The sequence below is a fragment of the Gastrolobium bilobum genome, unplaced genomic scaffold (genome assembly GCF_033153095.1).
Source record: "Gastrolobium bilobum isolate Gb01-03AN ecotype WA unplaced genomic scaffold, APGP_CSIRO_Gbil_v1 utg2403, whole genome shotgun sequence".
Classification (NCBI taxonomy): domain Eukaryota; kingdom Viridiplantae; phylum Streptophyta; class Magnoliopsida; order Fabales; family Fabaceae; genus Gastrolobium; species Gastrolobium bilobum.
Window position 1 is genome coordinate 131,281 of NW_026896265.1, and position 12,621 is coordinate 143,901.

At 31.4% G+C, this 12,621-nt stretch overlaps 1 protein-coding gene and 1 non-coding gene across 2 annotated transcripts; both read left to right on the forward strand.

Annotated features, from left to right (window-relative positions):
- The first annotated feature begins 213 nt into the window (after positions 1-213).
- TRNAK-CUU (transfer RNA lysine (anticodon CUU)) lies at positions 214-286 on the forward strand. Its single transcript has one exon. It is a non-coding gene; the product is annotated as a tRNA-Lys (tRNA).
- A 2,747-nt stretch (positions 287-3,033) lies between these two features.
- Positions 3,034-3,384, forward strand: LOC133298498 (cyclin-dependent protein kinase inhibitor SMR9-like). The gene has a single exon (XM_061497796.1). It carries the CDS (start codon positions 3,034-3,036, stop codon positions 3,382-3,384), a length of 351 nt encoding a protein of 116 aa, XP_061353780.1.
- Positions 3,385-12,621: the final 9,237 nt, after the last annotated feature.

Consider the following 12,621-nt stretch of genomic DNA (forward strand, 5'->3'; position numbering starts at 1 on the left):
GTAATCCAACCTTGTACACCTTGCTAGAGAAATCTGTGGTTCAACCCCGTTTTCTAATCTTAAAAGAGGTTAATGGGTTGGCTCATGGCTACTTTATGTGTCCATTGGGCTACACTGCCTATTGTTAAGTTTGTGGGTCCAGGTACTTTTGGATTGTCCCATTGCCTGGTTCTCACTTTTGATCTATCTTTCTTATCCACGTTGCTTCATGTAGCCCGTCTAGCTCAGTTGGTAGAGCGCAAGGCTCTTAACCTTGTGGTCGTGGGTTCGAGCCCCACGGTGGGCGTCATGTATTTTTTGGTTCTTTTCTGATTTCAAAAGTCAATACTATGTACACGCCCAATAGCTGGCCCATTAAAAGTTCTCTACCAAAATCTAACTTTTCTTTTGGTCAAAATGAAAGCTAGACTGCAACTAAGGACTCGTTTGGATAATTTTTTTTTTTAAAAAGCTGTTTTTTTCAAGAAAAAAAAGCACTTTTTATTTTTAGTTTGTTTGGATGTCTACTTTAAAAAAAAGCAGAAGTCATAAAAAAAGCCAAAAACCTACTTTTTTCATAAGCTAAAAATTTTAACTTCTAAGAAAAAAGAAAAGTCAAATATTTTTTTCAAAAGTTAAATATTTTTTTAAAAATATAAATAACTTTAACTTTTATAAAAAACAATTCTAAAATAAAGAAGAGATAAAAGTTACTTTTTTGTGAAGTCCAAACAAACGGGCTCTAAATAAGTTTGGATTGGGATTGCTTGTTTTATTTTTTATTTTTTTAAGTGTATAATATGAATTTAGCATTGGATTGGAATTTCACTGCTACTACTCAGATAAACGTGAAACGCATGATTGCCTATTGTTTGTTGATCAATTGTATCATTATTGAAAGATTTTCATTACAGTAATATTGTTAAGAACAGATCATACAATGAACTGGTGTAACTTTTAGTTTTAGTTTTAGTTCAACCTTTTAAATTGAATGATTGAATTAAAAACATCATAAACGTAATTTGTTCAGTATAATGTGGAATATATAAGTGCTTATGAAATATGAGAAATATTATATAATTTTTGTAATAAAAACAAAGGGAAAAATGTTTGTCATTTTAAATGACACAAAGTTATGTCATTTTTAATGAAACTACGTCATTTTAGTGTGTTTTTACATTCTCTCTCCTCCATTTTCTTTTTATTTCTAATTTTATAAATTAGAGAAAATGATAAAACACACCAAAACGACGTAGTTTCATTAAAAATGACACAATTTTGTGTCATTTAAAATGACAAACACTAGACCCTAAAACAAATTAGCTGTTTGGTTCAACTAGTTATTTGACTGGTTCAATGAGATTTTGATTAATTTGACTAGTTCATAACTTCATATAGTCTAATTATGAATTCAACTATGAAACTAAATTATATTTCGGTAAATGTCCATTTCATGGTTAGACCAGCTAGCCTGTCTGGTTTAACTCGATTATGATAAAACTAAATTAGAGTAACAATTATTTTATATATTAAATTTGTTGATGATGCGCAATCATAAAAATGTTTAAAACTTTAGAATAAAATTATGCCACAAAGATATACATAATTTAATCTTAATAAAATAAATTTACACTCAATGCGTTGTATATATGTTAATGGGTACTGCTTTTTGTGTCTTATTTACATTTTTTGATTGCTTAATGAAATATGTGCACATATATAAAAATATAACGCGCCTAAATTTGAGGCAGTTTTTTGTTTTTTGTTTTTTTGTTTTGTGAGTTTCTTGTACATAAACTACTTGTTGATATTGTTTGAGGTGCTTTGTCCTTTTTGTTTTGGGCCATGCTGATTGTTAGAATTCATTAATTAATTTTGCATGAGCTAGAATTCTCAACCAACCCACCCAAAGCAAAAGCAATTATTCTAGTACATTAGGTAAGTTTACTTTTCATTTACTAAAAAAAAAAGTTTGCTTTTCTTTCCAGAATTATTAGGAAAATTAATCTTCGCATGCAGATTGTGGCTGGAATAAAGATCACAACTTTCAATCGTAAGATACGTGATCTGTATTATTACACAACGTATAGACAACTGCTGGGTGCCAACCAACAAGCGACAACTTAAATTTTATTAGTTTTTTATTGGTCCTTTCTTACCTATCATAGAATAAACAAATTCTAAAACTCATAGTTTTACCTCTATCACTTTTTTATTTTTTAGTTATAAAAGTTCAATTATACGAGGTCAAGTTTTTGACCACCCATAAGATTATTTTTTATGATCAGAAAGTCATTGTTAAAGTCTGGAAAATAGTTTTTTTGAAAAAATACAATGACAATAGAGCCTCACCTCTGTTATCACAAATTGGGAAGTCTTATGCAATAGAATTTGCCCTTACATGCTTGCATATTTAGAAAGAAAATATTTTTTAAATTCAAACTTGTGACTTTTTAGTTAACAAATTTATCACTCCTCCAAGTTCGCTCTAAAAAATTCTATTGTATATAAAAAAAAAGAAAAATAGAACCATAAAGAAGATCTCCCTTTCTACGTGTCTTCTCCAACTTTTGCTATAAAATAATACTAATAAGTGGGGCCACCTTATGTAACCTGGAGCAGAAAGATGATCTTCAAGTTCATATAGGGGAAAAAGCTAGCTCAGGGGCCTCAGAGGGTTTTCTATCTTATAAGGATTTGGTATATAGAGGCTATTAGAATAAAATTTAATCTCCTATAGTGGTAGTAGTTTGTTACTGTAGTATTGTTTTTCTTTTCTTTTCTTCATTTTTTTTTTTATTTACCAGTGTACATGTTATGGCAGGACATGAACTTTTCAACCTCTCAAATAGTTTTATGCCATGAAGATTCTTTGCTGTTTCAAATGCTGACTATATGGTTAATTTCTCTACTGGGTTGCAGCAGAAATCATACAAAGTAAAGGTCTTTTTCTATGTCCCCATTTACATATGCAAACTGAGCTTTTCAACTAACCTTTGTTCAAGTGTTTAGAGGGTACCCATTTATAGGATTTAGCTAGCAGTACCTGAGATCATGGCACCAGCTGCTACAAGAACTCGAAGGAAGTGGCAAAAACTTGAGGAAAAAAAGAAGCAAAAATCAATGGCAGGGCCTTGTGAGTATGCTACAACTACTTCTTCAAGCTCTCAAGAACAGGTTAACAAGAATGTTGAGGAGGATAATAAGGAAGATAAATCTACACATGGCTGTTCTACACCAAAGGCTAAAAGGTTCAGAATACCAGAGGTTTTAACATGTCCACCAGCTCCAAAGAAGAGAAGAGTAACACCCACTTGCTCATTGAATAGATCCCCAATAGCATTTTTTGCTTCACCTGATATAGAGCTATTTTTCTTTTCTGCACTTAAAAATGTATCAGCTTAGATTATAGTTTAATTCACTACAAGTAAAGTATGAATTTCAGTTCATTTTCTGATCATTTGAAGTGATAGGGTTTATGACTATTTTGTAGTATGCAAGTGCAGAATTTACATAATTATTAGGCTTGACTTCTTGGTTATTCTTAATATTACTTATTTTTATGGATTCGGTTTTGGTTTTGCTGGTGGAGTGATGGTATTTATCTAGCTTTGTATAGGATGAAACTCAGTAAATTTGTATGTTCGTGTATTTTTGATTTACCTAATATCTGTGGTTTCTCCAATGTATGTGTAGTTTTATTTAGATTATCAACTTTGGCCTTCAGGTAATGCCTGCAGAGAAGTTGATTGAATTTGGCTTCATCAATATGGTTTACATTATTATAATAAGCTAAGTGAATAATATATATACTTTGCTTAATCAACATGCTGATACATATCATTTCAAATGTTTCAAGTTTATCGAATATATGTGCTTTTCATCTGATAGCTCTCCTTTGCCCAAATGTTATCTGGATAGTGTCGTCTCCAAACAACCCAAACAGAAACTCAATGGTGGAGCTAGGGAGGGCGGCCGACCCCTCCAACTTTATATAAGTTTATAATTGAGTGTCATTTGTATTATTTTTTGTCATATAAATGTAAGGAGAAAACAACTCTCGTGTTATAGGAGAATTGTTTTCTCCTATCATTTTTGTTTTGTTTTTTTTAATAGATTGAACCCTACGCAAGATGTGTTTATAGCATGAGATACTTATATCTTACCCGAGAAAATTGAACCCATAAATGTAATCACACCCTTAAATTCTAAGAAGTCTTTAGTTATTAATGCATATCATTTATGTTTTTTGGTTCCATATATAAATAATTATAATTTAGAAGGAATACTATAATTGTAATTTTGCCCCCTTTCACAAAACTTTTGTGACTCTGCTAGAGGAGGTAGAAAAGAAACTTTTAGATAGGGATGACAAAACTTGTCATGATATGCAACACGAAATAAAATAAACATCGTGTCAACCCGTGAAATAAATTTGGTCGTATACGAGTTTGGATAAATGACATGAATTATTATTATTTTGTGTCATAGGTTAACCCGTATATCAACTCGCAAAAAAAAATTTTGTCCAAAAAATATAAAAAAAATTAAAATTTTGGTGATTTTGACTACTCGTTGCAGGTCACGCTTAAATTCGCTTATTTTATTTATTTTTTCCTTTCATTTTTAATTATTTAAAAAAAATTAAAATTTTTACTGGTCAACCCGTGTGAACCCATGGCGAGTCTTGTCCGAGTTTCAATTTTTGACTCATGAACAAAAATATGTTATGTTTGATAGGGGTGTAAATATGTTAGGCTAGATTTTTGCTTTAATAGGCCAGGTCTATGCAAAGAAACTTAGGACTAGCCTGACCTGTTAGCCTGTGTAGGTTCAAATTATGAGTTTAGTCTGACTTATATTTAAAAAATAAAAACCTTGACCTAAACTTGTTAGCATGTTTAAGCTTATTAAACATTCAATAATTAAAATAATATTGTTATTTTTTTCAAAATTATTAAAATAATAATTTCACTTATTATTTAAAATAAATAATATGACGTGTAAGCTTATAGACCCGACTTATATAAAAAAACTAATGACTTGTTTTTTAAATAGAAATTTTTAAAAGTTTATGCCTGTTTTATTTGACTATTTGTAATAAGTAAACATGACCTAATATAGACTAAAATGTAGGTCCTGGTGAGCCGGCTAATCCATTTACATCCTTGACGTTCAAGGTACAGTTTGATTTTCAGGTCAAATCTTCACATGACACGAATTCACCACCCACATTTTGTTACCCTTCTGAATGTGGAGCTTAATGTTTTTTTCCCCTTGGTAAATAGCTTAATGCTTTTTAATTTCCTCTTCTTCTCCTTTTATTTCTTTTCGTTAATTTCCTTCGTACCGAACAAAATGCATTCCACACATAATCCATAATGTTAATAAGAATATTAGCATACAAAAAAATTAGTTTTATATTCTAGTCGTTCAACAAGAAATAGAAAGAATATGCTGAAATATGTTTTGTTTTTTTTATGACTATATAAAATAATATAAAAAATTTGGTGTGAAATGTTATTTTTAAATATTTTTGTTACCACGTTATATATAGTCATAGCATGAAAGTATATTATGTAAATTATTTTTTATCGCATTGTACCTATTTCCTTTTTATATAAAATTTTTCAAATATATATATATATATATATATATATATATATATATATTCCTAACCATATCATGTATTATGATTTTTAAAACTTATCATGTGAGCTTGGTGTTTGTCATTTTAAATGATATAAGTTATGTCATTTTAGGAGAAAGATAGACACAGAAAATAAAAATCACGGGAGAGAGAAAGTGGGTGATTTTTTTTAATTTAAAATTTAAATAAAAAAATTTATTCTATGTCTATCTATCTCTTAAAATGACATAACTTTATGTCATTTAAAATGACAAATACTTTTCCCTTTTGATATAATGTATTAATACATTTCCAGTATTCGTATAAGTGCTTCCTAAATCTTTATTGATTAAAGTTGCATTCATGACAAAGTTTCATATCACCGGTAAATTAAGATGCTGGCTAATTAACGGTATATTCGCCGTCACCCTTATCTTCGACGTTATTCGAAAATATCTAAAAAAAAAATCGAAAAAAGGTACAGCATCTGCAGCTGCAAAATGAGAATCCAAAGATAATAGATAGCTTCGTAATGGAATATGTAAACTAAAAAAGTTGTCCATATATATGCAAGTTTTGTGTAAATTATTTGATGAAGGGAATGGTGTCATGGAAGACAAAAAAAACATGAAGGGAGAGAGAAAGAGCATGCACATGGTCATGGATAAGGAGAATCCAATGAAGAAGCTCGTGCGGCTAGTGATAATTTTAATTTACAATTTTATGAACATACGTAAAGGGGAATCTCCAGCAATTCCTCGTGAAAATTTTAATTCTTGTTGTTTAACTTCCCGATATATAAAACGTAGTTATAAATTTGGTGTCGGCACTAGGCACGCAGTTGTAGTGCATGTGTGACATCAATGTTTTGGAAACGGCTTTTCTTTTGCTATGACTTTATCTCTATATGAGAATAGAATAGTCAATTTGTATTTCAAAATAAACAAGAATAGAATAGTCAATTTAACTTATTCATATATTTCTGATTTGATTTCTGTTTTCTGCATTAACTCCAAATATTTTTTTCATAAAAAAAAAATCAACTTTTTACCATATGGTTATTCTTTTATATACTTGAATACTTCTTTAGGAGGGTTGAGATTGGTAGTGATATTTTTAAAAAATGAGTAAATAATCTTTTTGGTCCTCAGCAAATTTCATGATGCTCGCTTTAGTCCCTAGCAAATAAAAAGGCCCATTGTGGTCCTTAATAAATTCAAAATGGATCCATTTAGTTGAAATCGTGGTCCCTCACAAATTCAAAAAAGACCCATATTAGTCCCTAAAAGGACTAAAATGGGTCCATTTTGAATTTTTTAGGGACTACGATGGGTCTTTTTATTTGCTAGGGACTAAAGTGGGTATCGTGAAATTTGTTGAGGACCAAAAAATGTATTTACTCTTAAAAAATTGATGGGTTGGTCATTTAATCGGTGAAAACATTAGCTCATAATTTATTTATTCGACCATAGTTAAATCATAAAAAAATTGTGATAATTAGATACACAGTAATATATATATATATATATGGGAAAAATGTTTCTGCATTTACGGTAGATAAGTTATTTGCATTTATCCTCAAAACGACGTCGTTTTGGTATTGAAATCTTAAAAAATTATAAATATAAAGACTATTATAACCCTGAAATAAATTAAAATTACAAAAATACCATGATTTCCGTTCCAAAACGACGTCATATTGGACTTACTGCATATGGCTTATATATAATAACTGAAGGAAAAACGAATATATATATATATATATATATATATATATATATATATATATATATATATATATATATATATATATAACTAAAGATGTTATATATACACCCATTTGTAAGCTATACATTTTTAGGAGAACAAAAAATTTTAACCGTGACTAAGTCCTGATTCAAAAAGTTGAAAATTTGTGAAAATATTCAAGAGACCGATTCGTCTCAAAGGGATAATTAAGATCGGTATATATATATATATATATATATATATATATATATATATATATATATATATAACAAAGATGTTATATATACTTACAACTTACAAGTCTCACATGAAATAATGAATTGATGAACATATAACATGTATAAAAGTTAAAAGAGTATATATAACTCATTTCATGATTTACTTATACGATGGCTATAATTTGACATATTAGACCTTTATTTGTCTAAAAATATTGTTCTTGGTTGAGTTAAAAATTTTAAAAAAATAAAATAAAACAAAATAAAATAAACTAGTTTAAACTAATAAACACCGATTTTTATGGCTTTATAGTGTTTTGACTCTCATTAAGTGTTATGGGTTGAACGGGCTAAATACAAAACGCAGTTCATTAATTTTTGTGTGAAATTGATAGTTTCTGTTCTTTTGATCTGTTGTTCAAACTCAATAGAGAGCATGGCTAAGCGGCCTATTAGTTTTGCTACGCTTTATGGGTGAAACTTGCCTCCGAATTGGGCTAGGCTTCAAAGCTCTGACAAAATAGGCATGGCCTTGTTACCGACGAAGGCCTTTTAGTTGCAAATCATGGTAGGCTGGTAGCGGTCACCTTATCCCTATTAGTCTAATTTTAGTATTTATTAGGAAAATGAATTATCTCATATATCATTTTAATAAGATCGGGTTAATTTCATATTCAACTTTGATAATCATGTCAAAGTGTTTTAGTTGTGAACCTGTCCATTGATAAGAATCAAACCAATTTTCTATGCCATCTTGGCCTATATTTAAATATCTTTTAAGTGATTGTACCAAAAAAATAAACCTGTTAAGTGAAATGAAATGACAGAAAATGGAATGAAACTATCAAATCATTATTTAAATATTGTAAGATAAAAAGGAGTAAAGTCTTTATTTTACTATTTAAGTGAATGGAATCTTAAAGAGATTAGTAATAAATAGGTTGGTACCATTTTTTTTTCATCTCGTCTTTCAATTTGGGATGGAATACAATTCCAAAGATTGAATATAGAATGTAATGGACTACATTTCATCAAGTTTCATTTTATTCAATTATATATTAAACAATCTAAAAGTAATAAAAATTTCGTTACATTCTATATTATGATTCATTCCATTTATCTGTATCGTTAGGCTTGTCTTTTTTATACTTGATCAGTCCAACACCAATTGGGTTGGGCCTAATCACACACAGTTGAAGATGAGGATGTTGATGAAGAGAATGAAGGATATAGTGTTGTTGCCGAGATGTTGGGATGCTTGGCGGGGTGATGAAATGTGTTGTGAGATGGTTGGACAACATCTTAGTGTATCTGAGCAGTTTGAGAGCGAATGGGGGTACCTGCAATAGCACTCTCACGCAATGCTCAAGTCAATTCAGTATTCAATGAGGTTCAAGCATTCAAAGAGAGATATTGTATATGGGCTTAAAGCCTCTGTATTTATAGTGATTGAGCGTCTTGTTTCTCACCATCTTTCATTAGACGGTGTTCATGTTTATTGATGGAGAAGGGTGGCCTCTCTCAGGCTATTCCTTGGTAGACAAGCCTCTGCTCAATAGTAGATTCAGTAGGTGTGGTTGTAAGCAGAAGCTTCCATCCTTTCACTGGTTCTTGATGGTAGCCAACTTGCCTAAGCTGCTGATCTAAGCAATCACGGTTTCTTTCAGGTTAAGTCACGTTGGCTTGCTAGCCAAGTATTTAGCGAGATCCATGCCTCCTTTGTAGGATGGTATGCCTTAGCTACTATGTTGTAGGGGTCCTTTGGGCCTTTAATAATTGGGCCTCAATTTCGTATATAATAGGTCCAAATCAAAAGTCCCCTAGCTTGCTGTTTATGCTGCAGGCATGAGGAGCGAGATGTTTTCTTCATTCAAAATGCATTCTTCAAGCAAGATGTATCCTTCACTCGAGATTCTTTGTTTTCACTTGTGGCGAGATACTTGCCACGTACTCATAGTTTTTGCACTTAAGTGGGCTTTGGTAATCAGTCATTTTGTTGCTTAATAAACGGTTGATGCGATTTTAACTGTCAGAAACATTAAATGCTATCTTCATTACGTGTGGGTTAATGTATTAACCCTTTGACCTTCTGTTGATACGGGTCCCGCTTGATGTAAAATTGTTTCACTTTAGCTATGTTTTTATGCATATACCCTTTGGTTTCTTTTCGTAATTTAACCTTAAGGGTTTTGGAGGGAATGTGTATGTGTTTCCACTTTGTGTTTCTTTCTTTGCTGAAGTTATTATCTCTTCTCTTCCATATCTGTCTTTCTTTCTTTTTGCCGATTTGCTTTCGTGACACATTTTCAATTGAGTAAGATACTAGCAGTGTTCCTATGAAAAGCTTCATCGAACCTCTGCGTCTGTCTAATATAAATACCAGGTATTTTCTTCATCTTTTTCCTTTGTTTGCTTGCATTTCTTGAAATCCTCTGAATGTTGGTTGTTTTCTGAATGTTTGAGATTTTGTTTCATCCTACACTCTCATTTGTTTTTTAAGGTAGTTCATATTTTCTAGGTTTTATGCGTTTATGGGATTTTGCTTCTAGCTTTGTTTATGAAGAGTTTTCTACCCATTTGAGATTAGAAGAATGGCTGAAAGGTCAGACTCTACCAGCCCAGAACCTAGACCATTTCCTACGGTTAGGCCTTTTAGGTCAATTAGTACAAATGAGTGGTGGTTAACAGGAATGGGTATTCCCCCATAAGAAAAGGTTGAGCTTGAGGAGACTCTTCCTCCTTCCTTCAGGGGTTATGGAGGTGGGTCATAATCACAAGGCTCTAGGCTATCTAGAGCTTCATGTTAGTATGTAGGTGTTCTAGAGACAAATGATTTATCATATGAATACCTTGTACTATTTTATCTTTATCATATTTAAGTTTCACATATATTTTACGGTTAATATGTGTTTAAAGATAAAGGCCCTAGGAATAGAACAAGTGTTCACTCGAGGATTCATGATAGGGATCATGATCATGAGGACTTGAGGACACTACATGTCTATTGCCTGAAACTTCTTCCTGGTCTTGAATCACCAAGATAGGGCATTGGTGATCTCTATAAGACTAGTACGATATCATCTACTTGCATGGAGATACAAGGTAGGGAACTCATGGAATGCATGCATAGTGATGCCTTAGCTGATGTCGTGGGTGGATCTGTTAGAGAATATATGGCACTGAACTAACTCGCCGAGAGACTTCACAAGGATTCATTGTAGAGAATATAATTGGATTTGTAAAGTCACTCATCGTTTTTTAGTGCAAATCGTCCTAGACTTGAGGATGTCATCAAACACTATATCCTAGGGTTATACTTTGACTGTACAACTCTATTCGCCTGAAAAATGGGGAGAACAGTGTACTCTTGGGTATAACTCGAAAGGATTCACAATCCCTTACAAGGGATTAGTCGTTCACAACATTAAATCTCCAATGAATATTGTCGTTCCTTCTCTCATCAAGAAGGATTTCATATATAACGACGCGAGGAGTTGTTTGAAGTCAAACTAAACCTACTATCCTTGAGGAACGTTGTCAAGATAATAGGGAAGGTTCGACCAATCAGTTCAAATACTGTCTTTTCTTTTCATTTTTAATTCTTTATAAAATAGTTTAAGGTATAATTTAGAGTTCTATCATCGTAAGAACGATAATCTGGGCATTAATAGTCCCATTTATTACTTGATGCGTGCACTTGCACACTTGGATTGAAGTCAAGAGAACAAATGTGTTTTCTCTTGATGAACTAAATTAAGGGAACGTCCTTTCAAAAAAAATATTAAGCAACCAACAAGTTCACGCCCAACAAATGGCAACAAAGCAATCAAGTATATCAAACTCAGATAACAGCCTAAGAATAGTCTATTAAAATAAGAAGGTGTTCAAGTCAATATCTCCGATCAGCAAACAAAAAGAAACAAGCAAAAGAAAAAATATTGCTTGATACATCACCCGGGTTCAACAATGGACTTCAAGCATCAAGTCTTGTGCCCTTCCGAGGTCATGAGCACCTGCGTCCTTAAAGGGCCCGAGCTCATAATTCCTTACAATTCAGAGTGAACATGACTATCGTGCAAGACCGTCATATAGGATTTATAATAGTAATTTGTAATACAATAAATTAATAATAATGGGTGATAAATTGTGATTATTTGATTGATCATTATGCTTTAATGTTTGATTATTTGATTGGTAATGTTTGATTGGATTAGGATGAGTCAACAAACATAAATTGTTTAGATATGATGAGTCATCATTGAGTCAGTAATGTATGAAGCCAATATATGAGTCAAATACATCAAAAAAGAAAAAGGAAATAAATGCACGAAACCCATATCTAAGCCCAAAACTTCAACTATAAATAGAGGCCTAGCCTAACCAAACCAATTCACTCTTCAACATTTCTCCTCTACTATTCTCTCTTCTTAGTTCAAAAACTTAGTTTATTTTATTTTATATTCTTATGGTTACCAACCGGTTCTCTACCCCAAATTACTCTTTTCTTCTAGAAGTTAGCGAAAACGGAGACCAGGTAATCCTAATCCCTAGGTATTTTTAGATTATATTTTATGTGAAATTTGGTACGTGTAATCCTAATCCTTAGAAGTCTTAGGTTAATTTTATATGAATTTTTGATAGGGTAATTATGACCCTAAATATATCATAGGGTTGTCTTATATGAAATATATTGTATGTAATCCTAATCCCAAATAATTGTGTTGACCTGTATATATAATTACTTTCGTTATAAATTCGATTTTGTTGATAATTACTATATGCATATATATATTCGATTACAAATGTTTTCTCAATTTGCTTCTGCCGAACTCGGAACTGCATGTATACACTTTGCTGCAAATTTCTTTCGGTTTCTGTGCAATTCTTTAAATTGAATTCAAATTATAATTGTTGTTACTTTTATATAAACATTGTTCACAAAACAAAAATATCCTTCTCGATTTTTGTGCGTCACTTTCCATTAAATTAGATGCCTGATTCGTTTCTTTCAATTTGCAAATTAGTATGTCATTGACTTTTGCTTAT

Bases quoted from the DNA above. Each gene is read 5' to 3' on its own strand.
- LOC133298498 (XM_061497796.1), top strand. From the start codon at position 3,034: ATGGCACCAGCTGCTACAAGAACTCGAAGGAAGTGGCAAAAACTTGAG.